We start from the raw sequence: 25,275 nt of genomic DNA, 5'->3' as shown, positions 1-25,275 counted from the left end.
CAAAATGGAAAAGTTGTCAGAGGAGCTTCATCGGCATGCAACCCCACCTCTGTAGCTGCTCAGGTAGCATCTGATCTGCGAGCTGCGCATGTGACAGAGCAACAGTCAGAGCAACAGTCACCTGAGGTCAGTGGACGGGGCCGAGAGCAAGCAGACCGAGGAGTCTGAATGGACGTTTGTAAACCAAGCTCAAAACTGATTGTTGTGTTGCTAAACCAGCTTAGGAGAGAAGAGAGCTAATGCCTCTGAGAAGTAACTGTAGAGAGAGCTAATGCCTTAGTTTGGGGATAAACTGTAGTGTAAGAGTGCAGTGATGTGGCGTAAACAACAACATCCTGTCTCTGCAGGTACAATAACAGTCTGCTGTACTTGGATGAAAGCTGTGCAGCACAATGAGTCTGGCTCTTCATGATCTCCTGGTCTGCTGCAGAGGGCTGGAGAATGACAAAGCCACAGAAAGGAAGGTAATAATATGATATATGATACATCATATAATATAAACTTTGAAAAGAGACGTGTTGCTGGAGGTCTAACCAGTAAGTAAAGTGTAAACCTTACATCCTCCTCCTTCATACCTCCAGAAAGAAGCTGAACGCTTCAGACGGCTTCTTCGAAGTCCAGATGTTGTGCAGGAATTGGATCGCACCACTGGGTCTAAAGCTAAAACCTCCAAGCAGCTCACCTGGGATGCTGTTTTTAGGTAAAGTACCTCTGCATATTAGCAGTTTTGTTCATGTGCAACATAATGCATTGCATATAAGGTCACATCTCTGTGTGTATCTTGCAACAGTGGTGTTATTATTTTGTACTTTGCATGTTAACTTTAATTTGTCTCTGTCACACCAGTTTAGTTTCATTTCTGTTTCTCTGCATCATCAGTTGGTGAATACCAAATAAATAATCAAATGGAAATTCGACCTACCAAACTTAATTTCAAATTATTTCACAAGTGTCTGTTTTTGTTCACATTGTACACAATATCTGTAAATAATGATCATGTTAATTGTAAACGTATTTTTCCCATGTCAGGTTTCTGCAGCGCTACGTCCAGAAGGAGACAGAAAGCATGCAGTCAAGTAAATCTGTCACAGCCACAGCGCTGACCACAAGGAAGAAGAAGATGGCTGAAATCTGCAGTTTGATCAAATACTTTGTTCGTTATGCAAACAAACGTAAGATCCAGTAATAGTTTTACAGTGTGATGCACAAGGTGTTTACAATCTGTTTACAGTAAATGAGCATAGGTGCTGCAGTTTAAGTGTGTCTCTCTGTCTTCCTCTGCAGGTGGGCCTCGTTTAAAGTGCAGTGAGCTGTTGAGACACGTGATGGAGGTGCTGAATAATTCGTACAGCTGTTCAGTTTGCGGAGAGGATTATAGCAGCCTCCTAGTCAAGGACATCCTCTCCGTCCGCAAGTACTGGCGTGACATCTCTCCCCAGCAGTGGCAGAGTCAGTGAGCTGTTTGTCTAAATTAATTTATACGCCTTGATTTCTTGATATAATCAAATTATCAATCCTGATTAGAGTTTAATCAGAGTACATGTTAAACATTTGATGAAAACAGAAATGAATTTTTATTTACTATTGCATTACATTGTGTTATAACCACCAGTTACATGCACTGTTAAACCTCAGTTTGTTTTTGTGGCCTCTAGGTCTTTTGGATTTGTACTGTGGCTTGTTCAACTCTTCATCCAAACCCATCAACCATGTTTTGGTGAGCAGAGTCATCCACATGGTGGTGCAAGGCTGCTGCATGCAGACTGATGGATTTAACAACACTCTCTTCAGCTTCTTCTCCAAATCCCTGCTTAATGCCAGGTGAACTCGTGTGTCCATCATCAACCTTTTAAAATCCACTGTTATCTGCAAATTCCTCCTGACATATTACTTTATTTTCCTTTAATTTAGGCAGGAGAAGTACTTGACTGTTTTGGAGCACCTCGTCTCGGCCCTCAACATATTCCTGAGATCTGCGGCCATGAACTGTAGGATGAGGGTGTGTCACCTGGGAGAGGAGCTGCTGCCGTCTATACTGCACATCTGGGCGGACAAGAGGCCCAGTGATGCTCTCAAAGAGGAGATCGTGGAGTTCTTCAACCTGCAGATTTGTGTTCACCACCCCAAAGGAGCCAAGACACAGGACACAGGTGGAGGGATCGTTCTTATATAATTTTTCATTCTTTTCCTTCGTTTCAGATGGTGGTGACACCTGTAGTTATGCTTGAATGAAAAACAGCTGACAAATACACTTATTCTCAGGGACCATTGATACATTAAAGGATTAGTTTTAATAGTTTTCTTTCCTTTTTGTTGCTAATACCTATTCCGCCATTCGTATATCAGGTGCTCATGCTGAGGATTGGTCAAAGTGGCGGAGTCAACTGTACAACCTTTATGAAGCTCTCGTCAGAGAAATCAGTCATTTAGGCAGCAGAGGGAAGTATGTGACGGGGACGAGACACATCGCCGTAAAAGACAATCTCATCGAGCTCACAGCTGACATCTGTCGTCAGGTAATGTGGGTCCAGTCTCCAGTGTGCGTAAATAAATCACCATTTTGTGTCATATAGGTGTGAGTTACCTGTTCTGACAACACGATGAGTTTGATTTTCTTGTGTTTTCCTCTATGTTGTAGCTTTTCACTGATGATGGTGACACCCACATCTTGGAGGTGACCCAGGCCTCTGCCAGAGCCACACAGATGGGCAGTCCCACTCATGGAGGAGCCAGCAAGCGCCGCCGCATTGAACTGGGTTGGGAGGTCCTCCGGGACCATCTGCAGCCTCAGCAAAGTGACTTTGATATCATACCATGGTATGAAAATCACATTACAATTAAATTAAGTATTATTTGTCTAATTGTGTCAAGATCCAGACTTATTTTATTCACTCCTCTCAGGCTGCAGGTCACTTCGGTGCTCATCTCCAAATACCCGTCCATGGTGCCCGGCCGTGAGCTGGTCCCACTGCTGTCAGTGTTGTACCAGCTCCTGGCAGAGCAGCGGAGAGGAGAGAGGGGACCGTATGTGCTGCGCTCTCTGAGGGAGTTGGCCCGGTGCCAGGCTCGATACCCAGAGAGGACCCAGGTCCACGGGGCCGAGCTGGGCCGGCTGTGGGGTCGGGTGTGGGCCCTGGCACTGCGAGGGGTCAGCTCGCCTCAGATAGAGGCCATGAGCCTGGACCTACTGGCCTCCATCGTCCACGGAGGACTGATTAATATGGACAGAGAGTTCTGGAAACTTTTCTCCGGATCAGCATGTAAAATATCCCAGTGAGTAAATTTTGTCTTTGTTTGTTACATAAAATGTTTCATTTTGTGTGTGAATTCAGTAACTATCAATAACAAGGTTATGGTCAAGGTTTTTTTATTAGTACCAAACGGTAAATTTGTTGTGCAGACAGGAACTCAGCAATCCCAATTTAAAGTAACAGCCACGTGACAGAAAAAACAATATAATCATCCCAAAATATATAATCATAGAAAAGTGCTTTAACATCTCCCCAACTGTTCACCTTGTGGCCTTACTATACAGCATTACAATTGCTGTGGGTACAAAGCTGTTTCTACCTTTAGGGACCACAAAACGACAGCCAGAACGAAGGAGCTGGAACTCACCATGCAAAGGAAGTGAGCAGTCATTAAGAATAGAGCTGGCTTTACGCTGCAGCTGTGTGCCATAAAGGGCTGTCGTAGTGAGGTGAGGATCCTAAATTAGCCGACCAGCCCATTTGATAATTTGCTTATTTGGAAGGTGCTTACACTCACTCAATTTCATTCTTATTTTCTTACCTCAACCAATATTTAGACACATCTATTTTGTAACATATTTTATGAAAATAATTTTGAAGGCCTAATTATGAAAAAAGAGCCTAATAAATATTGTAAATGTTTCATGTTTTTTGATTATTGTAAATGTATTTTATAAATTTATAAATCAGGCCAATATGTACATAAGAACATGGAATAACTGTATGAAACACATTGATTTCTGATCAGAGTGACTGCTGACTTGACAGATAAAGACAACAGAATCAACTTAGCCTGGCTGTTAGCCTGGTCAGGAGCAGGCTAGCTGCAGAGAATAAATCACCATAGTAACTTGACCAGGATAAAGGTATCCAGCTTTCGAACAACCGACTTGAGGCTAAATTAGGCCAGGATAACCAACATATCCCGGCTTAATCCCTTTTCTAGGTTTCGAACAACAGGCCCCAGGACACCAGGGTAAAAGATAATAACACTCAATAAAAGCTCATTACCCCCCGTCTCTCTCCCCAGGAGTGCTGCTGTCTGTCTCTCCCAGGCTTTGCTCAAGTGTCCCGTCCCCAAGAGTCTCATCCTGAGCTCTGGCTGGGACTCTGTCGGGGCCACAGAGGGATCTGGGTCTCCAACCCTGAAAGAGACTCTCATAGGCTGGCTGCTAATGAGTGATCAGAGTGATGAGATGGAGGAAAGCTCCAGACCTCACCCCATCATTTGCAGGTTGTCACTGTGTTACTCTTCCCTGTTAACTGACTTAGCTCCACATTTATTTAACTTAAAGCAGAAGTAAGTGGTCCGGTCGTTTTCGCTAATGCTGCGTTCCAGGCAGGCTTTTGAAATCGTAAATTACAGCTTCAAGTCACAACTTACGACTTTGTAGCGTTCCAGGCAACCCACTCGTGTTTTTCCGACCTGTTTTACCGGTGAAAGTCACTATAACGGCCACTCGTAACATCCGACCGGTGAACTCGTACCAGATCGAACTGGTACCACTTCACGGTCGGAAAAATACGAGTTTCCTTGAACGCACCATAACAGTCCTCGTCCCTACGTCGCCACATTCACGGCGTTCCTTTGCTGCACACACAGCCCTGCATGCCGTTCTCTCTCCTCATTGGATAAAAACTGTAGGATACGATAAATGTTTTCTCCTCGGCTCAGAGCAGAGCAGAGGGACTGAGAGACCCGTGTTTCAGACCAAACACTCTATGTAAGTGATTGCTGTCGGAAGATACAACTATTTAAGACTTATATTAACACAAATATATCACTCACTTCTGCTTTAATCAGCTGTAACATTGCTACACACGGAGAGTAACTTTTACTTTTTATTTTGATTCCTTAAAACAAAGGCCTGTAAATTTATGTTTATGGTCTTGTTTCCAGGGATTTCCCCTACAATCTAATAGCGGGTATCCTGGTCTCTTTGACCTTGAAGGACACCAGAGCTGGGCTGCAGTTCTTGCTGGGTGCTGAAGGAGCTGAGAGGTGAGGATTTGATTATTTCATCATTATTATTCATAAGTAGCTAGTTGTATTGTATTTCTTGAAAAAAAAAATTGTTTTTGTTTGTCCCCTTTTTTAAGTGCATTTTTTCAAGAACAAGTGTCATCTGATGCCAAAGAAAACCTGGACGTGATTGAGAGGCTGTACCTGCAGTTCACCTTCAACACCTCAGAGGTCCGAGGTGAAGAGTCAGTGAAGGCATCGTCAGTCGACGGCCAGTTTGCTGCCGTCCCCGCTCTCAGGAACAAGTTGGAGCAGTCCCTGCTGTTTGTGGCCGACAACCTGCTCAACTGCTACTCCCCTGATGTGAGTGGGAGCTAATAGTTCTGTTTACGCATGCGAGTGATCAGCCATCACACAAACCGGTGTTTATTCCTGTCTCCGTTCTCCACAGTCTCAGTCCGTCCCTCCAGAGTGCCTGGTGCGCTGCTTCGCTCTGCTGACTGGAGTTCTGGCAGCTTACGTCTCCGCTGGCGTCCTGACTGAAGAGGAGGCCTGTCGCTCTCAGCTCCTCACCAAGGCAAAGGTACAGCTTCACACTCATTTAAGGCACAACATGTAAATCTACATTAGCTATGTGCCCCATATTTCATTTTGATAAACATTTAAAGCAGAAGTAAGTGGTCCGGTCGTTTTCGCTAATGCTGCGTTCCAGGCAGGCTTTTGAAATCGTAAATTATAGCTTCAAGTCACAACTTACGACTTTGTAGCGTTCCAGGCAACCCACTCGTGTTTTTCCGACCTGTTTTACCGGTGAAAGTCACTATAACGGCCACTCGTAACTTCCGACCGGTGAACTCGTACCAGATCAAACTGGTACCACTTCACGGTCGGAAAAATACGAGTTTCCTTGAACGCACCATAACAGTCCTCGTCCCTACGTCGCCACATTCACGGCGTTCCTTGGCTGCACACACAGCCCTTTATGCCGTTCTCTCTCCTCATTGGATAAAAACTGTAGGATACGATAAATGTTTTCTCCTCGGCTCAGAGCAGAGCAGAGTGACTGGGAGACCCGTGTTTCGGTCCAAACACTCTATGTAAGTGATTGCTGTCGGAAGATATAACTATTTAAGACTTATATTAACACAAATATATCACTCACTTCTGCTTTAACATTGAATGAATGAATTAAATTGTTTTTTTTCGGTCACACAACACAAACATCAAAGTTAATCATTTTGCATGGACAATTTAAAGGGACAACGAGGAGTTTTGGAAAAGCAAAGCGTTTTCACACTACATTTATGAGCCTCCGCGCGCACCGTACATTTCTTTGACCGGCGCAAGACGGACTCATGTTTTCATTCATCAATAATTAAAGTCAGAGGTTCAAAGAGGTTCACATACCACCGTAGTTCCGACCATAAACGGCGGTTCGGCGGCGTTATTCTCATAACTCGCCACGAAGGAAACGCTGGTCGGCTCGACCAGCATTTCCGCCACCACTAATAATAACAAAATAACGATAGAGACAGAACGATATATTTATCGAAAATGGGCCCATTAACAAGTGTGGGTAGCGGAGATTCATCCACATTAACGTGAGACTTTTTTATAACCGAATAGAAACTCCTCGTTGTCCCTTTAACCAGCACATATTATCATACATAATTGCATCCATACATTTCACATTAAAAAAATGTCATACAGTGACCGAAAAGGGAATAGGCTGAAGCCCAAGGCTTATATTTGCCTGTCCTATACACTCCATAAGATTGAATACCTAGAATATCAGCAGTACAAAATTAAGGTGAAAAGAATCATATACTGTAATTTATAATTATTAGGGCTTTCTTAAAACTCAACAGAGAACTACATAACTTCAACTCACCCCTGAGCTTATTCCATATGTTGACCCCCAAAACTGAAACACATTTGTATTTTACGTTGGTTCTCTTTATACATTTCGAAAATCAAAAACACTCTATAATTATAATTTCCTTTTTTAAAATTTGAATAACTGAAGAATACAAACTGGAAAGCTGTAACACTGAATAAAAAATGTAGAAATGCAGTGCAAATTTGAAATTGAAGGAGTTTGTTGTTTGTTTAGGCCCTGGCCCAGGATTTCAGTGGCTATGTTTCTAATGTGAAAGTAAAGATGACAGAGGAGGGGACCATGCACACTCTGAAGTCTGTCATGAAGCTCTGCACACATTCAGCCAGCAGGAAAAACCAGGTGAAATAAACCTCTGTCATCACACTTCATTTTATCATCAGCGTGGTCTTAAGGTCAACACATGGAGGAGTACAGGTCAAACTCTGCTCTGCTTTTTTTCCCCACAGGATAATGTTTGCCCCGTCTCCTCCAGTCTGTTCATTATGATATTGCCGTCCAGCCTCCTCAGTGACCTGGCAGAGATCTGCAAACTGTTGGTGAGTTACAGATATACAGTGGAAAACCGGGATGTTTGTGTTCTCAGGGTTCAGAATATGAAAACCCTCTACTTCCCTGTCTCTCCAGCTGAGCAGTGTTTCTAAGAGAGTTACTGTTGTGGATGAAGACGATCACTTGGATGATGACAGGGATGTGACCAGGACTCAGCAAGGGGACGATATAGATCTGTTTGAAGACGAAGAAGAGGCCCACAGCAGCACCAATGGGACACACAGACAGAAGGGAGACAACACTGACACTTCCTGTGGGCCGGGTAAGACGGGACCTCTCTCAGTGTAGATTGGTGCCTTTCTTGGATTTAAAACAGATTGTCAGATTTTGCTGTTTTCACGTCATCAAAAATTTCGCCAAAGCCAAATCAGTTTGAGCTGCTGAAACATTGTTCTGTCTTTCCTCAGGTGCAAAAAGCCTGTTAGCAGAGGATCATCTGGGCCAGCAGGACCTGGCTCTCCTGGCGATCCTGGAGTTCCTGAGTGAGTGCGTCTCTGTCCAGCACGTCCACAGTCTGCTCTTCAAACCACAGGAGGTGCAGCGCCGGCTGCTGCTGCTGTTGGAGCAGCTTGACTTCAGCAAAGCCCTGCACCTCAACATGGTGAGTAGCAGCCACTGTCATGATGATGATGCTTGATTTATTGATTGAAAGAAATGTTTATTTTGAATATGAAAAACAAGATAAATAAAGAGAATAAGACAAAAACATGAGATATAGAAATACATATTCAAAAATGAGTGAGAAGAAGTAAAACTTATAAACTCCCACCCCGTCTCCTTACATAATGAATAACTACCTAAACCTGTCGTATGTTACAAAAACATTAATATCATTTACACCTAATACAATAATTATACATACATACATACACCTATACATATCCACATGAACATCCATATGTACACACATCTCCATACATACACTGCTTCAGCTGCTTCAGCTTCAACTGGTATCCGTTTCCTCTGCAGTACCTCGTCCTGCTGAAGAAGCTTCCTGCGAAGGACTCACTGTCTCCAGAGGAGTTTGATTCGCTGCTCCGGCCTCTAGCGTAAGGAGGTGTTTTTTATATTTGGTTGTTAGTCATAAAACAACAGTTTGAATAACGACATTGTTCTGTTTGTCTGTGTTTTACAGGGATCTGTGTAACCTGTACCGTCAGGACCAAGAGGTCTGTGCTGCGGTCCTGCTGGGTTTGTTACCCTCTATCATGAGCCTGGGGAAAACCCACCACCTGCCTGAGGAGATGAGACACGTTCAGGGATCCCTGCTACAAGTGGTGTCTGGATTCTGGTTAGTGTCATATTTTCATACCATGAACATGCAACATACAGTAAAATGAAGCATCATAATCAAGTTTGAAATGCTCCATCCTTTATTCTTTTACACCACATTTGCCAATTGTGTCAGAATTGTATGAGGATTTTTAAAACCAGGTCCAACATAAATATTATTTGATATCTGATATTTATTTGTCCATTGTTTCTTTAGTTTCCTGAGCCAGACAGGGAAATGCACATCAACAGCACGAGCTGCCCTGGTGCAATGTCTGGTTGCTTTACTGGAGGTGAGATCTCACATATGATCTAGCTATGTCTCAGGCTTTTTTCTGTCATACAGTAAAATATTAGATTTGCATTTGTTGTGCAAATTCTCTGTTGCTTGTTCTTGGTGAATAATGAAATATAGACTTCTGCCGGCCGACAAGTTTTTGTTTCCTTCAGTCAGTCAGTCCTCACTCAAGCGGTGATGGTAAAGGAAAGACCCTGGGCATGGGGAGACCTAAACATTTATACATGGATACAAAATAAAATATATACCATAGGTATACCATTTATACCTCCCTGCAGGGAGTAGTACCTGCCCCCCAGGGTGTGTTTCACACTTGAGGTATCCTGCAGGGTTTTGTATCTAGGTGGGAAGTTAAGGTCTCTAGACATTGTAATTCACAAGTGGTTAAAACACAAAAGGAGACCTCATATCTTGGTGGAAAAGCAGGGTGAGAGGACATCTCAGGTGGTTGAAACAAAAAGATTGAAATTACCATCACACATTGTCTACATGTCATAAATTCAATAAGCCAAGCGCTGTGTGAACGAGCTGTAAAGTGAGAAATATTACCCCGGTGCCTCATAACAAAAAATATAAGGACCCTTTTTTTCCCCCTTTCTCTTTTTCTCTGTATTCTTTCCATGTTCTAGTTGCACTATCATGCTGTTAGTGCATAGCGCATTCAACATGTCTCCCCTCTGACAGGCTGACCCGTGCTGTAAGTGGGCGATCCTTAGTATCAGAGGGCCTGAGACAGAGGAAGACCGCCCAGTCTCCATCATTCTTCCGTCTCACCTCGCAGATGCCCACCATCAAGTCCGGATGCTGGTTGCCATGTCGGTGCAGAGGTACAGTACACGTTAGCTAGGAGCTGACTTGACAATGTATCAGAATATGATATTAAATCTAGATACGATACACAAATAAAGTATATGAATAATTCATGAAGTGGATCATAGCTCTGATTATTTTCTTTTGTATCCAGGTTGTTTCTGGAGATGAGACCAGAGCATCCTGACAAAAGGAAGATGCTGCCACTGAAACAGCAGCAGTCTGCGTTTGAAAATGTTTACCTGAAGGCTCAGGAGGGAATGAGGCTCCCAGTAAGTTCATTCAGAGAAAGTTGTATTATTTGTTAATTTTTCAACCCCCTCTTTGATTTTCCTGACACTTCCTGTCTGATCACACACAGAGGAGCATCTCTGCAGACGACCAGTGCGACGAGGAGTTCAACCGCAAGGCCACCCTGCTGAAGAGTTTATCTGTGGTGCTGTGCTGTAGCCCAGTGTGTGAAAAACAGTCTCTATTCGCCCTCTTCCAGTCATACAAGGAGAACAATATAGAGGAACTGCTTATTAAAAAGGTAACAATTTCACAGTCGTGTAGTCCCACATTGGTAATTTGCCCTTTTTATCTACTGAAAGATCAGAGGTATTAACGTTTTTTGTCTTTTTCTTGACAGATGTTGTGCAGTGTATCCAGAACACTGGGCTACAGGAGTGTAAAAACATTCGTCAGCTCTCACTTGTACTACTTAGTGGCAGAGTGGCTCGCACAAAGACAGTCTGATGATCGTTACACTCTTGGCTCTTTCCCCTACACCCTCCTAGACCATGACACAGTCAAAGATTTCTACAAGTGAGGAAATAAACGTCCTCTTTCCTTTCATTCGATGTCACGGCTTCAGTCTGTGTTGAATGCTGCAGTTATGATTATGCATGTGCGCCTGGTTTTTAACATCTGTCTCGTCTTGTGTGCTCTTGTAGCTCCTCCTATCAGGTGTTGATCCCCCAGCTGGTTTGCCTGGACGACTTTGAGCAGGTGAGGTCCATCGGCAGGTGTCTGGAGAAGGACTCGAGAGACCTGCTGGCCGACTGCTTCCCCAAAATCATGGTCAACATCCTGCCGTACTTTGCCCTGCCAGGCCAGGACTCGCAGGTCACACAGCAGAGAGAGAAGGCGCATCAAGTCTACGACCTGCTCAAAAATGCCAACTGTCTGGGAAAACAGGTAAACACAGCTGTAAAACAGTCCTCGCCTTCTGGGGTGAGACTTCTCACTTCATGCAGCCTTTCTAATTTGTCCATATCAGGAGAAAGTCTGTTTTTGAAAACAGTAAAAAGAGTTAACAAGGAAAGCAAACATATTTAACCCGACTGGGCACATAGAAGTCATTTCCAGGACCAACTGTGGAGATAAATCACACCAGTCTAGACCACCCACAGTTGTTGTGGGCCTTCACGTGCACAAGTTAAACACACTGAGCTCCACTGAGTGTGCAGGATGTGCCACAAACAAGTAACTGAAGAGTGCAGTAAATGAAAGGCAAATTTGCTCAACTAGTCCTCGTGTTTGTGTCGGCAGCAAATTGACAGCCTGATCCACACTAACCTGGCAGACATCGTGGTGGAGCTGCTGATGACTTTGTATGAAGGAGCTGACGGAGACGGAGGAGACCTGAAACGCTTTATAGGGTAACGGTGGTTAAGATTACTTTTATTTAAAGCAGAAGTAAGCGATCCGGTCGTTTTGGCTAACTTCTTGTCAGCCGATGGAGTTAGCAGCCCCCGCCCTCGTCCCTACGTCACCACATTCACGCGCATCCCTTGGCTGCACACACAGAGAGGACCGCCCCTTCATGCCGTTCTCTCTCCTCATTGGATAAAGGTTGTAGGATACAAGGAAAGTTGTCTCCTTGGCTTACAGCAGAACAGAGTGACTGACAGACCCGTGTTTCAGACCAAACACTCTATATAAGTGATTGCTGTCGGAAGATATAGCCTAACGATTTAAGACTTATATTAACACAAACATTCCGCTTACTTCTGCTTTCATTATTTTATTCATTCACTCATTGTGGAGACAACACTGTCAGTAGAAAAACAGAAGAAAATGTGCAACTAAATAAATGTTATACCTGCCCTCAGAGAGCTGGACCCAGTCCCAAACCCACCGTACTTCACCTCCCATGTCATCAAAGCGACTCTGGACTACCTCAGCAAATGCCACAGTGCCACTGTCAACCACAAGTCACTCGTGACCATTTTGTCCAAAACACCGGTAAAGTGTCTCATTCATAAAGGGTTTGCCATAAACAAAACTACTATTACTTAACTGTCATCTATTTTTGTATTTGTAGATTTCTATTCAAAGGATTCTGCTGGCGGTGTGTGAAAGAGCAGCCGAGACGACCAACGGCTACGAGCGCCATCGTATCCTCCTCATGTATCACCTGTTTGTCAACCTGCTGCTCCGAGAGGTGAAGGACGGTCTGGGAGGAGCCTGGGCCTTCGTCCTCAGAGACATCATCTACACACTCATACACCACATCAACAGCAGGTGAGTTCGTACACACACACACACAAACACACAGGTGGAGTAACATTCACATGCAGTAAATTGTTAACACATGATCATCTTCCTCTACAACGTTGAGTCAGTTTGTGTTCCTCCGGTCCACAGACCGCTCCAGTGTGACGAGGTCTCCACCCGCAGCCTCTCTCTGTGCTGCGACCTGTTGACCTCCGTGTGTCAGGCAGCGCTGCAGTTCTGTGACGACGCTCTAGACTGCCACCTGCAGGTCATTGTTGGGACTCTGACGGCTCAGGTGACCAGCCGGCCATCTATCTCACAGCAGGTTAGTGATTTCACTCACTCATAGTCATAATGAAGACGGTAGTGCATGAATAATAATAATCAAAGTGTGTTTTCATTTTTCATATTCACACAACACAACACATCCCATTCTGAAGAAGACAATAGGACTCAAAAATACACCACATATACAAGTCAAAACTACAAACAAAACGGTTACAAAACACAGATCATGCTAATGCCAGACCTCAGACAAACCCACCACCTATGTGGCCCAGACACTCTCAGATTAGGTAGTAAGAAAGGTAGTGCATGAATGCATCATATATGGAAATTAGAGGCAAATGTGACAAAGCTGTTCTACATATAAATTCATTTACAAAGATTGCCACTAGAGGGCGCTGATGAAAGTTGTAATTTACTGAACAGAGGCCACAAAACAAAATAACAAGAATGGACTAGTTGGACTAGTGCATTACAGTGTCCCCCCTTAAAAGCATTCTTCAAGCCTTATTTATCATTAAACATGCCTTTAAGACATTCCTCTTAATTTTGTTTCTCCTTTTTTGGTATTCATGAGCGATACTTTTTTATTTTCCCTCCTCTCTGCTCCTCTAGGTGCTCAGTCTGTTGCAGTTTCTTGTGATCGAGAACCAACACAAGCTAAAAGGAGCCATCAGCAGGTTGGAGCCTTTCCCCGACCTCCCTACGTTCAGAGAGCTGAGGTCCATACAACACAAGCTCAAATACAACAATGGGACCTTTACACTGCCACAGGTAACAGCAACCGATGACACACAACACATCACTACTGTTTTTTTTACTACTGTTAAATATATTATGTTAAATATATTATCTCTTTTAAGTCTCTGTATAATATACTCATGATTATCCTGTAAGTAAATTTAACTGACCCATAAATCATTAATCATCTGATGTATTTATTGTGATAGATATAAATGATATGATCTTTTTGTGCATGTGTGCAAATGTCATGGTTATCAATTAAAAAATGAATAATCTCACTTTTCTCTGTCTCTCCCTCAGGAGATCGTCCATTTCCTGTCTGTGGCGTCCTGTGACTCGTTACCTCTGACCAGACTGGAGGGGCTGAAGGAGCTGACCAGACAGCTGCACGACAACAAGGGACAGATCAGAGAGTTGCTCAAAGAGTGTCATGGTACGATGCCCCATGATGGAAAAAAATGGCCCTTGCATATAATTTGCAGCATGTTAAAATGTCTTACGAGCCTAATTAAATGCTGTCCGTCTTTGTCCTCTCGTAGCCAACCCCAGTGACAGTGTGCTGGTGAAGCTGGTTCTCAGTCTGCTGCAGCTCTCGAAGCTGGCAGCCAACCATCCTGGAGGAGCCGACATACTAGGTATTACATCAAACCTGTACAGCATCGGCATCCTGCGTCCGCGTCCACTCCTGAGCAGATTAGTTTCAGTTTTAAAGGGATAGTTCAACATTTTGGCAAATTGGCCCATTGCCATAATCCCTATAGTTTTAGGAGTAGGTTCGTTACCTTTAATTGTCGGTGCAAGCTATTTTTAGAATGGCGGAGCAGAGCCACGCTACAGAGGCTAATGGAATTTCTTGGTTTCCCTCATCAAACTCATCAAATACACAATCCAACAACTCCAAAATGCTCTGGTGGACAAGTTGTGACCTGCACATTCACCGCGCTATGAGATAATAATGGAACGTTACGAGACAGAGTTGTTTTCTAGGTAAATTCATGCAAAACCGCTGATGCATGTTCCCATCGGGGGCAGTCTCTGTATTTACCTCGAAAACGACTCTGTCTCGTAACGTTCCATTATTATCTCATAGCGTGGTGAATGTGCAGGGGTCTCATTTATAACTGTTGCGTACGCACAAAACGGGACTGAAAGTGGCGTACGTGACTTTTCACGCCAAGGTTGTGATCTATAAAAAACAAACTTGACGGGAGAATGTGCGCAGCCCTAAGCAAACTCTGACCCATGCGTACGCATGGTTTGGAGGAAAAGAGGAATTAGCGACACAGACGGTGTGGTGGTGAACTGAAGTCAGACTCAGGAAATGATGATTGAGAAGAACCATTATGTTTTTATTATCGGCCGTCACACATTTAATTTCAACCCGTATGCGTTAGATCCATGTTGCCACGGTGATTTAATTCAACAGCGCCCTTATTTTGCATCGGACTGGTGTTTCAGAAACATCTTCTTAGAATCTAACTTAAAATTCAAAATCAAAATTCCTTCTCTATATTTAATCACCACCATCTCTCCGTCTATTGTCCACTCCCAGAGCGCAGGAGGAGGAGAGGACGCCGCGGCTGCATGGGATAAATACATGTAAATAACTATATGTTTCTATGATACTGTGTGAACATATGATCGAGAGTCAATTAAAACTCAAACCCTGGGAAAAAAAATCCAGTAATCGTTCGCACAATTGTTACATTCTGTTTTCTTGTTATCAAGAGAAGTGTCATGTTTGATCATTCCTCAGAATGTAACTGATTCCGCTAATTATTCAAAGTTTTATCGATCAGTCTAATCACTGTAAATAATACAGCGGTGAGCCCCGTGCGTAATTCTGCACCACGGCACCGCTGGAGGAGAAAGGAGGGAGAGGGAGACCATGATGAATGGTTAATAACTCGTTTAAGATTAGAACTGTTGTCATTGTTGTAACTATGTGCCGAACCGGGTCCAGCATGTGAGAGGGCAGCGCACTGAAACAACACCGCGTGCGCTCTGAGCCGCTGACGCCGTTAACAGCTGCGGCAACACGTCACGTCGCCACTTTCACACCTGCAGCTGATTCACAACACAGACAGAACAAGAGCACGTCAGGCTCATTGACATGCAGATCGCATTCATGTGGTGGTTTGCATTGACCATCTATGGTTAAAACAGGGCGTGTACAGGGCGGAACGTGAAGCGGATTCAGCTGCGCACACTTGTAGGAACTCTGTGATTTATAAAGGGAAGTTTGCTTGCAAGTGTGCGTACGCAGGGTTTTATAAGTCTGAATATTTACTGGCGCACGCAAAACTTGGCTTTCGGGCGTACGTACACTTTTAGTAACGATCCCACGCACAGTTTTATAAATGAGACCCCAGGTCACAACTTGTCAACGAGAGCGTTTTGGAGTTGTTGGATTGTGTATCTGATGAGTTTGATGAGGGAAACCAAGAAATCCCATTAGCCTCCGTAGCGTAGCTCTGAGCAGCTCGCGGCTCTGCTCCGCCGTTCTAAAAATAGCTTGCACCAACAATTAAAGGTAACGAACCTACTCCTAAAACTATAGGGATTATGGCAATGGGCCAATTTGCCAAAATGTTGAACTATCCCTTTAAAAAGGTTTTCAACAAATCTTTTCCCACAGAGGCAGCAGGGAGCTGTCTCGGAGAACTGGGTCCTGTCGATCTCTCCACCATCGCCCTGCTCCATGGCAGAGACCCGCTCTATGAAAAGGCCGTGTCTCTCTTCAGCTCCACAGAGTCGCAGCGTCTTTACATCATCCTCAACTGCACGAACGACGCACTCACCCATCAGCGGTACGGTGAATCCTAAATATCACACTTCAAAATTTTGTGTGTTGTGTTGGTTGTGTGTGTGAGTGTGTGCTCATATGTGCTCCTCTGCTCTGTGATCGTGTGTCAGTATTGAGGTTCGGCAGGCAGCGGCTCAGTGTGTGAGGAACATTCTCGCCATTCAGTCTGGAGTCGACTTCTGGGAGCAACACAAAGACAACAGAGACCCGATGCTGGCCTACCTTAACCCCTTCAGGAAGGCCAAAAGCAAGGTAGGTTATAGTTGAGCTGATTAGGTATGTCTTTATACTTTAATAACAGATTCAAGTCAGGAAAACTGTGTATGATAACGATATGAGTCCCATGTTTGCCTGTAATGTCTGAATCCAACTTTTTTAGGCGGCTGTTGTGAGCGCTAAGGAGAGTTTGGAGGCCAGGGAGAAGCTGGAGAGTCAGGAGTTTTGGATTCCTCAGGCAGGAAGCCACAAGGCCTGGCTGAAGGCTCTGTGCACCACCCTGCTGGACAGCGGTGGAGTGAAGAGTGAGGCGCTGCTGCTCTCTCGACCTCTGTGTCTGGTGAGCTCATGGACGTCACGGAGGGACTGTTTCCTTTTGTGCTTTGGAGCGTTTTGTTGCATCACGTACTGCAGGTCTGCCAGATCCAGATGCGTTTGAATCCATCTTCTAATCTGCACATTATTGCCTCCATCTGTCTCCAGGTGAAGGTGGACTGCTGTCAGAGGTTGCTGCCCCTCATCATCCACTCCATCCTTCTGGACGACTCCAATGGTTCATGGAGGGAGCTGCTCTCCTCCCACATCCAGGACTTCTTCAGTTTCTGTTGCAGGAGTGCTCAGGCCTCCAGTCGGTCAGCCACACCTCTCAACTCTGACTCCGGTAGGTTTGAGACCATGACTCCTAATAATAATAACAATAATACATTTGTGTCCTCCTCTCCCGCTTCTTCCTGCTCACTGTCATTGGGGTGGAACTTATGTTGTGAGGCACTGTGCTGGAGAATGGGGGAGATTTTCACACTGTAATCCGGTCCGGAGTGTGACTTACATAATGAACACATGTTTGCATACAGAATATATGTGACTCATAAATTCTTTCACAGCAATGCAGATTTATCGAAGCTCAGCGGTCTTAAACAATCTCTGTTGCAAGTCTTTTATTTCCATGTGCCGTTATTTTATGACTTGCCTCATTTATCATTTACTTGAACATTTATCTGAATTTTTTAGGCCCTGTCTCCTTTTGTATTACAATAATAGTTGTATATTGTAGAAAACATGAACTTTTTCACTATATTCTCCTCAGATATACCATCATTTTTGCTAAACCCTCATTAACAACTTTGATTTATTGGTTATTTATCACAGATAATTATCTATTTACAGATAGGATAAAATATCACATTCAAAGCTCTAACCTGAATTATTTCTCTGTTGTTAAGCTGTTCAGTGTCAAACATTTATTATTGTTCACAGAGTCCGACTCAGCCAGCCATGGCTTGTATGACAAGACCTCTCTGCGTACCATGCTAGCAGTTATCGACTATCTGAGACACCAGCAGAGACCAGTGGACTCTAAAAGGTTTGTGATGTTTGACTCTGCATTTTGCCGCCTGTTTTTTGTAATTTGACTCAAATGGGTTTAATGCTACATAATCCATCTTCTGTAGCTTCTTTAGATGCTTGTTAACTAATATTTAGTGTGTGCAGTGTCTGCAAAATAACCCGTGTATCCCTCTTGTAGCAAGTCCTGCGGCACGGTGTGTAACTCCAATTTCTGGCTGGAGCTGAACTACCTGGAGGTGGCCAAAGCTGCTCAGTCCTGCGCAGCTCACTTCACCGCTCTGCTCTACACGGAGATCTACGTCGACAAGATCAAAGCTAACATGGAGGATAGCCGCAAGTATGAAAATTGTTTTTTTATATGGGATTTTAATGAGCTAGATATGTGTTGTAAAGCATAAACAGTTTAATTGTTCAATTGAATAATCATCTCAATTACATACAAAATTCTCAAAAGATAAACTCTTTCTGATAAAATGGATCAAATCTGCAGAACCAAGTCGAGAGCGACATATAAGCTCAGTTTTGAGGAGCACAGCCAGAGCTTCACCATTTCCAGCCTGACAGAGAAAAGTATGGAGGACACCAAGATCAGTCTGCAGGTTAGTTCTTTGGTTTTAAATTAAATGTTAATTGTTCTTCTAAACATGCTTCAACATAAACAACCATAAAATGTTGTTGTAAAATGTGTTCCTGTATTTGCAGGAGCTTCTTATCGAGGTGTATCGAAGCATCGGAGAGCCTGACAGTCTCTATGGCTGTGGTGGGGAGACGTTGACCAGTCCGCTGACCAGGTAATAATTATCAGAGTCACAGCTTGATGTCGTGCTGGTTGAACAGTTGAAGAGCAGTCTCAGGTTATGTGCAATTACCCCAACTACCCTAACCCTGACCCTGACTTTGAAAATTACAGGATTCGAACCTACGAGCATGAAGCGATGTGGGGGAAGGCCCTGACCTCATACGACCTTCACTCTGCCCTGCCTGAGGCCACTCGACAAGTGGGAATCATTGTGGTAAGATCCAAAAGACATTAATATAAAGAACAGCCTGAATATTTATAATAGATGCTGTTGATTTGCCCTATTTGTAATGTTTATATCTTATATAAATATAAATAAGTATAAATCAAATTAAATGTCTCCTACAGTCTTAGGACGATGTGTAAAACGAGTTGGACAATCAACAGCCGATTGGACTGTTGTTAGGACTTTATTCTGTTGCTGAGCTCCTATTTAGTTTAGTAACTATTGTGTTTTGTTTTCTCTTGTGTTGGGGATTTGCATAGGTGTTTGGTGATTGACAATAATTATTAAGCATTAATAATCAATAAGCAAGTCAACTAATTTATTAATTATTGAGTTTAATAGAGAAACTAATACATTTAGGATTAGCGGTCGAAAACAGTAGTAAAACCACTTATTGACTAATAATTACTAGAAATAAAGAATAGTTGCATTATTAATTAAATTACATTAAATTAAATTAAATTAATTAATAACAACTGCGGGGCACCACCCTGAAACCAGGGATCAATGACCAAACAATCAGTCTCGATTATATCAATCTCTAACAGAGTAGGATAATCAATTAAATACGAAGGCGTAAAGTCGAGCACAGACCCTGATAACCAGCTTTAGCGTCACAATAGAATGTACACAAACAACCACGGAACAACTACTTTAGTTCAAGGACATTTATTACTAAAATCATCTAGTACACACTCAAGTTCAGGTAATTCAAAGGAATAAACAGTTCAGCAAAGATACACTCTCAATGGCTTAGAATGAGCATATGATGTGTGTGTGCGTGCGTGCGTGCGTGCGTGCGTGCGTGCGTGCGTGCACGTAGCCTAAGAGGGGGAGGGGAGACGTCGAGTGACGTCGGATGGCGTCACTTGAGGCAGTTTACTTGTCCAGCAAGCTCAGAACTGCGGCCTAGGTATTGAGTCCAAACGTTTGGTGTGCCCCCTTTAGTAACTCGGTTGCGTGAAGCCGGAGCTCCTTGCAGCACTTCGTTACCTGGGAAAAAGCATGGGGCTGCGCGTCGCCGCAGCATTTAAACCTTCGGTGACGTCACTGGGATCCCTGGGGTTTCCCCCAGGTACTGACCAATGGGAGGCCAGTGTTTGAACGTCTGGGTGGAATCACACCTAGGTATGATTTAACGGGCGTTGGCTGCTGGCGCGCATTCCTTGTCCCCAGCTGGTTTTATGGCCCTTTGTTTGAGAACATGTGGGTTGAGGTCCCAACACTTGTATTTATTTCCTAGTATATTTCTGCTTTTCCTATGCAGAGTATTTTTTTTACACTCTGCATTTCCTTTGGAGCCTCTATTGGCTGGTTTTTACTGTGTTATTTTGAAATGTTGGTGGACCCCAGGAAGATTAGCCGCAGCCCTTCTGTAGCTAATGGGGATCCTAATAAAGAAAATGAAATGCTATAATGTTAGTTTATAAACTCTGTCTCCATTCGACCAACAGGGGCTGCAGAACTTTGGTCTGAGCAGCATCCTCGCCACCTACATGAGGGGTCTGGAGAGTGAGGGGGTGGAGTGGGGGGCCGAGCTAAGAGAGCTCCGCTTCCAGGCCGCTTGGAGGAACACCCAGTGGGACTGTGAGCTGTCCGAGAGGTGAAGGGAGGGGGAGGGGGGACACATATTCACTGAGCAGTATCCCATCAGGGAGAACGAGGAAATGTGTTACTTAATCCGTTTTTCTTGATATTTATATCATTATATCAGGAGTGACAAATCCACGCCTGGCTTCCATGAATCAGTGTTTTGTTCCCTACAAGCGCTGAGAGACAAGGAGTTCTCCATATTTGATGAAACGCTGAAACAGGCCAGGTATGACTGACATTTAGACACTCCAGGATGTTTTTTTTTAGGTTAAATCATTAAATCTGATCAAATCCTTTAACCGTATGTGCTTGTGTGTTCCCACAGGGGTGCGGAGGTGGAGGAGCTGTGCAGAGGCAGCCTGGAGGCCGTGTCCTCTCTGTACCCGGCACTCAGGAACCTGCAGAGCATCAGGGAGCTGGAGAGCGTGAAGCAGCTCTTCTCCAGGTGACGACAGCAGCACAGTCATTCACACAATAGAGTGGTGAAGTCCCGCCCTTCCGTTTCCGGTACATGAGTCCTCAAAAGCGAAATATTGTCACTGAGATTCAATTGGTAGATAAAAATTATTTTCTAGTCCAGTTTAAATTGTGCCATGGATTTCACATAATATTGTTTGTGATATTTAAAGCTAATTTTTCACGCAAAGAAGACTACAATTTAGCGCAAATAATTTTGATAATGTTAGGTTTTGTGTGAGCCCGCTTTGTGAACTACAGCTCTTCGCTGCTCTCGAAGCGAATTATATACGTCACCACCCGCACTCGAATTCTGCAACAGACATGACGGTCTCTCTGCTCCACTTCACCGCCTTTTTCCAAGGGCAGGATAAGAGCATAGAAAGAGGGGGGAATCATTATAAGTCGGGGCATGTGGAGAGCTGTGGATGGAGAAGGAAGGGATGGAAAGGGTGATGACGTGACGTCACATACGCAACATAACATGTCGTCTTTCTCATTGTGTTTTCTCAACAGCATTTAACTGAACAATGGCACAATAAACGGTCAAACTCTTGACATGAAAAAATATCATTTAAGCCTATAAACAACATTTGTGTAATCCAAGGCATAATGACTGGTGGATCAGAAAATAATTATTCTCTGTCCATTGAACACCATTCATTTTTTATACTCCGAAAGGTCCCATGGGGGTCCAGCTTAAGGGGCGGGACTTCGCCACTCTATGATTAGTCTGTGGGATTTGTGAGACCCAGATATTTAATATTTTATCTGCTTTATTTCCATTAGCCCCTTCTCAGATGTGACGCTGAGGAGCGTCTGCAGCCAGTGGCGGCAGCACTCGCAGCTGCTCGCTGACAGTGACTTTGCTCTGGTGGAGCCCATCCTGGCCGCCCGCTCTGTGGCCCAGCACACCCTGACGTCCAGGGTGGGAGACCCCGACGGCGCCCAGTACATTAGCTCTGTGCTCACCGACCACCTCATGGAGCTCTGCCAGCTGGCTCGCAAGGCGGGGAATACACAGGTGTTTTGTGTGTGTGTGTGTGTGTGTGTGTGTGTGTGTGTGTGTGTGTGTGATATTTACCATTATGTTTATTTTGTTTTTCACGGGTGAACTTTGTAAAAAATGATCTGGATTGTTGTGGTTTGTGTCCAGCGAGCGGAGCAGGCGGTCTTCCAGATGAAGCAGCACGGTGGTGGACGGGCCTGGGCGTCTATACCCGTGTCGTCATGGCAACTGGAGGAGGCCCAGGTGTTCTGGGCGAAGGGAGAACAGGGTCTGGCTCTCGGCCTGCTGAAACAGATGATACACAACTTAGAGAAAAAGGTCAGACACAAAGACACGGATTCAATCAAAGACAAAGATTTGTTAGCTTTGTTGTATTTAAAACCATTTTATAATTACTGAACAGCCCTGAATCTTAAAATGTTATTCAGTGAAACTTAAGATGCCCTGCTGAACTACTCTCTCTCAGGTGGATTTCAATCCTGCTGTGGCTCCAGTCTACACTGAGTGCCTCAGACTGTGTGGTAACTGGCTCGCTGAGACCTGCTTGGAAAGTCCTGCAGTCATATTGGAGAAATACCTGGAAAGGGTAAGAGGACATTAATCATTAGTTTGAATACCTGACTCTTTGTCAACAGGAAAATCTCATAGATAAATAGAATCAAACAGCTCTCATGTAATTGCAAAGATTTACATAATTGATAAAAAAAAAAGCCAGTTCAAGTGCAGAATTGTAAATCTATGCTCCTTGATAAAACTCACATATTTGTGCCCATATAACAAGCCTCCCTCTGAGAAAAGAGAGACTTATTATCCATAATAAGCCAGTGTCTCTCTCACACACACACACACACATGAATAATTTATATATGTCTAGATAAATTTGGAGCAGGCCCTTAGAGATAATGTAAAGTATAACTTCTGCAAGTTTACAGTTTATGTCCTGGAGCTGCAGCAGACTTTTATTGACATATTTAAATTATTCATGTTTTGTTTATTTATGTATGTATGTGTGTGTGTGCTTGTGTGTGTGTTACACATTCCCAGCAAATGTTCTCAACAAGATTGCACTTCATGCCTGTGTGTGTCACAGTACCTCTGGCAGTGAGGGTCCTCTGTTTTTCTGTTCTCTCTGTTTAGATTTTATTTTGTACTTTTTTATTTATTCAGCTGTAACTTCATTGTCAGTATTATTTTGACTCAAACTTTTTTCTGTTAGAGAAGCTGTTGTCTGTAAAACGTCTCTCCTGTGCCGTTGCCTTCAGGCGGTGGAGGTGATCGAGGAAGAGTCAGGAGTGCAGGACTCCAGGCTGCTGAGTCAGCGCACCGAGGCTTTCCTGTCTCTCGCCCGCTTCTCTGACGCTCAGTACCAGAGCATCGACAAATACATGAACTCCTCCGAGTTTGAGAACAAGCAGGCGCTGCTGGAGAAAGCCAAAGAGGAGGTGGACTTGATGAAGGAGCGCAAAGTGACCTCCAACAGGTCTGCGTGCCGTTTGTGTGCATGAGTTCTTCAGTTTTAAATCCTATTTTCTTTTAAAAAACGTATTTACACTTCACTGTGCAGGTACACGGTAAAGGTGCAAAGGGAGGTGGAGCTGGACGAGAAGGCGCTGTCCAACCTGCAGTCAGACAGACAGCGCTTCCTGTGTAAAGCGGTGGAGAATTACATCCAGTGTCTGGAGCAGGGCGAGGAGCACGACACCTGGGTGTTTCGCCTGGCTTCACTGTGGCTGGAGAACGCTGACGTGAAGGCTGTGAACGACATGATGAAGGTTCGTAAAAAACACCTGAAATTCTCACTTATGTCATGATCATTACTGTTAATCTTCTAATGTTTCCTGCTGCTTTTACTTTGTATTTCAGAAAGGGGTGAAACAGATCCCCTCCTACAAGTTCCTACCTCTCATGTATCAGCTGGCTGCACGCATGGGGACCAAGATGGCAAATGGCATCGCTGAGGATACGGGCTTCCATGATGTTCTCAGCGAGGTAACACAACGCAAAAATCTGACTTTGTAGCAAATACAAGTTATTCGACCAATAAAGAAAGACTAAAATCACTGCCTTGTGGTTTCTCCTCACAGCTGATCTGCCGGGCGTCTCTAGAGCACCCTCACCACACGCTCTTCATCATCTTCGCCCTGGTGAACGCCAACAAAGACGAGACCTTCTGCAGGAGCCGGCTGTCTAAGAGCACGCCGAAGCAGCCGTCACCATTTGACCTGGTGGGACTTTGATCAAAGGCTTTACAAATTACCAAGAAAAGTATAAAATGCCCAAATATGGCAAATTATTTGACTGCCACTCACCGATGTGGAAAGACGCTTTGCATAAGCTGCATGTTACATACACATTTTTCCATTCAACTCAACGGAGGAAAAATAATGCTTGTACAGCTCCTGTCGAACTCGTTGAACTCGCCGTCATTGCTGCAACTCCTCCTGACACTGAGGTGTATTTGCTGCTGAGCCTGTACGTTTGTGAACAAACAAAACATTTTTACTCCACCTAAGCCAATCATCATCACTTATTATGTGGTTGTCTTGCCCTCACCAAAGAAAAAAACTTAAGAGCTCCCATCGCTGAGATTAGCCTGCTTAGGTGAAAGCTGCTCCAGTGAGTCAAGTATAGCCAAAGCCCTTCTAGGCAATATTAGAACATCTCTGGTATAGCCGAGTAATGGCACATTTTATCGTCAGTAACGGCAACGGTGTTATAACGGAGGAAACAGTAACTTTTTTGATTATTCGTTCCTGAAATGAGAAGCACTGTTAGTGTCGTTAGTTTATTTATAATGCCGTTATTCCCATCACTGATTATCATAGATGTCATGTTTCTACACAAGTCTCTGTTTAATAGGTACTATAGCTTGAACTGTACCAAAGCAAGAAAAATCAAACACAATACAGTTGCATTATTGCAAATTCTTCAGTCATTATTATGACAATATGTATATCCCATATGTTTATCTTGTTAGGTTCAAAGTTTCTACTTTCTCTACCTTGTGCTCAGCCACTTTTCCAGATGTGCTCTCTAGACTTCAAACACCAGTTCTGTTTTTACAAGTGATGTGTTTCTCCTGCAGGAGCGTTCAGATGTCGCGCAAAAGATCATCAGTGCAATCAGGAAAAAGAGGAGCATGATGATCCGAGGGATCGAGCGTCTGTGTGACGCCTACATCACCCTGGCTTATATGGACGCCAGCAGGCACAAGACGGAGAAGAGTTAGTAGTCAGAGCACAGCACGTTGCATAATGTGAACGTGGATAA

The 25,275-nt window shown here is 44.0% G+C and overlaps 1 protein-coding gene across 1 annotated transcript in view; it reads left to right on the top strand.

Annotated features, from left to right (window-relative positions):
* The first annotated feature begins 14 nt into the window (after window positions 1-14).
* The window catches only part of atm (ATM serine/threonine kinase), a 30,286-nt gene continuing 5,025 nt past the window's right edge, over window positions 15-25,275 (top strand). Inside the window, exons 1-53 of the mRNA XM_083985437.1 lie at window positions 15-126; window positions 348-464; window positions 582-700; window positions 1,030-1,172; window positions 1,285-1,449; window positions 1,656-1,821; window positions 1,912-2,150; window positions 2,347-2,516; window positions 2,639-2,817; window positions 2,902-3,273; window positions 4,282-4,485; window positions 5,152-5,253; window positions 5,352-5,577; window positions 5,666-5,797; window positions 7,328-7,453; window positions 7,561-7,650; window positions 7,739-7,925; window positions 8,071-8,264; window positions 8,633-8,712; window positions 8,799-8,954; window positions 9,153-9,228; window positions 9,918-10,060; window positions 10,198-10,315; window positions 10,405-10,575; window positions 10,675-10,850; window positions 10,979-11,222; window positions 11,577-11,686; window positions 12,140-12,272; window positions 12,352-12,551; window positions 12,675-12,849; window positions 13,425-13,583; window positions 13,854-13,986; window positions 14,093-14,188; window positions 16,192-16,363; window positions 16,470-16,611; window positions 16,739-16,915; window positions 17,059-17,236; window positions 17,833-17,938; window positions 18,101-18,259; window positions 18,413-18,521; window positions 18,625-18,713; window positions 18,833-18,935; window positions 20,402-20,550; window positions 20,662-20,766; window positions 20,866-20,985; window positions 21,786-22,020; window positions 22,153-22,323; window positions 22,472-22,591; window positions 23,268-23,485; window positions 23,570-23,777; window positions 23,869-23,994; window positions 24,090-24,230; window positions 25,091-25,229. Coding sequence (XP_083841563.1) covers window positions 393-464; window positions 582-700; window positions 1,030-1,172; window positions 1,285-1,449; window positions 1,656-1,821; window positions 1,912-2,150; window positions 2,347-2,516; window positions 2,639-2,817; window positions 2,902-3,273; window positions 4,282-4,485; window positions 5,152-5,253; window positions 5,352-5,577; window positions 5,666-5,797; window positions 7,328-7,453; window positions 7,561-7,650; window positions 7,739-7,925; window positions 8,071-8,264; window positions 8,633-8,712; window positions 8,799-8,954; window positions 9,153-9,228; window positions 9,918-10,060; window positions 10,198-10,315; window positions 10,405-10,575; window positions 10,675-10,850; window positions 10,979-11,222; window positions 11,577-11,686; window positions 12,140-12,272; window positions 12,352-12,551; window positions 12,675-12,849; window positions 13,425-13,583; window positions 13,854-13,986; window positions 14,093-14,188; window positions 16,192-16,363; window positions 16,470-16,611; window positions 16,739-16,915; window positions 17,059-17,236; window positions 17,833-17,938; window positions 18,101-18,259; window positions 18,413-18,521; window positions 18,625-18,713; window positions 18,833-18,935; window positions 20,402-20,550; window positions 20,662-20,766; window positions 20,866-20,985; window positions 21,786-22,020; window positions 22,153-22,323; window positions 22,472-22,591; window positions 23,268-23,485; window positions 23,570-23,777; window positions 23,869-23,994; window positions 24,090-24,230; window positions 25,091-25,229 — 8,023 coding nt within the window. The 5' untranslated portion in view covers window positions 15-126; window positions 348-392. The remainder of the gene's footprint in view (window positions 127-347; window positions 465-581; window positions 701-1,029; window positions 1,173-1,284; window positions 1,450-1,655; window positions 1,822-1,911; window positions 2,151-2,346; window positions 2,517-2,638; window positions 2,818-2,901; window positions 3,274-4,281; window positions 4,486-5,151; window positions 5,254-5,351; window positions 5,578-5,665; window positions 5,798-7,327; window positions 7,454-7,560; window positions 7,651-7,738; window positions 7,926-8,070; window positions 8,265-8,632; window positions 8,713-8,798; window positions 8,955-9,152; window positions 9,229-9,917; window positions 10,061-10,197; window positions 10,316-10,404; window positions 10,576-10,674; window positions 10,851-10,978; window positions 11,223-11,576; window positions 11,687-12,139; window positions 12,273-12,351; window positions 12,552-12,674; window positions 12,850-13,424; window positions 13,584-13,853; window positions 13,987-14,092; window positions 14,189-16,191; window positions 16,364-16,469; window positions 16,612-16,738; window positions 16,916-17,058; window positions 17,237-17,832; window positions 17,939-18,100; window positions 18,260-18,412; window positions 18,522-18,624; window positions 18,714-18,832; window positions 18,936-20,401; window positions 20,551-20,661; window positions 20,767-20,865; window positions 20,986-21,785; window positions 22,021-22,152; window positions 22,324-22,471; window positions 22,592-23,267; window positions 23,486-23,569; window positions 23,778-23,868; window positions 23,995-24,089; window positions 24,231-25,090; window positions 25,230-25,275) is intronic.

Source organism: Trachurus trachurus (assembly GCF_905171665.1).
Source record: "Trachurus trachurus genome assembly, chromosome: 13".
In the NCBI taxonomy this organism is placed as follows: Eukaryota; Metazoa; Chordata; class Actinopteri; order Carangiformes; family Carangidae; genus Trachurus; species Trachurus trachurus.
This window is presented reverse-complemented; position numbering and strand designations above follow the sequence as displayed.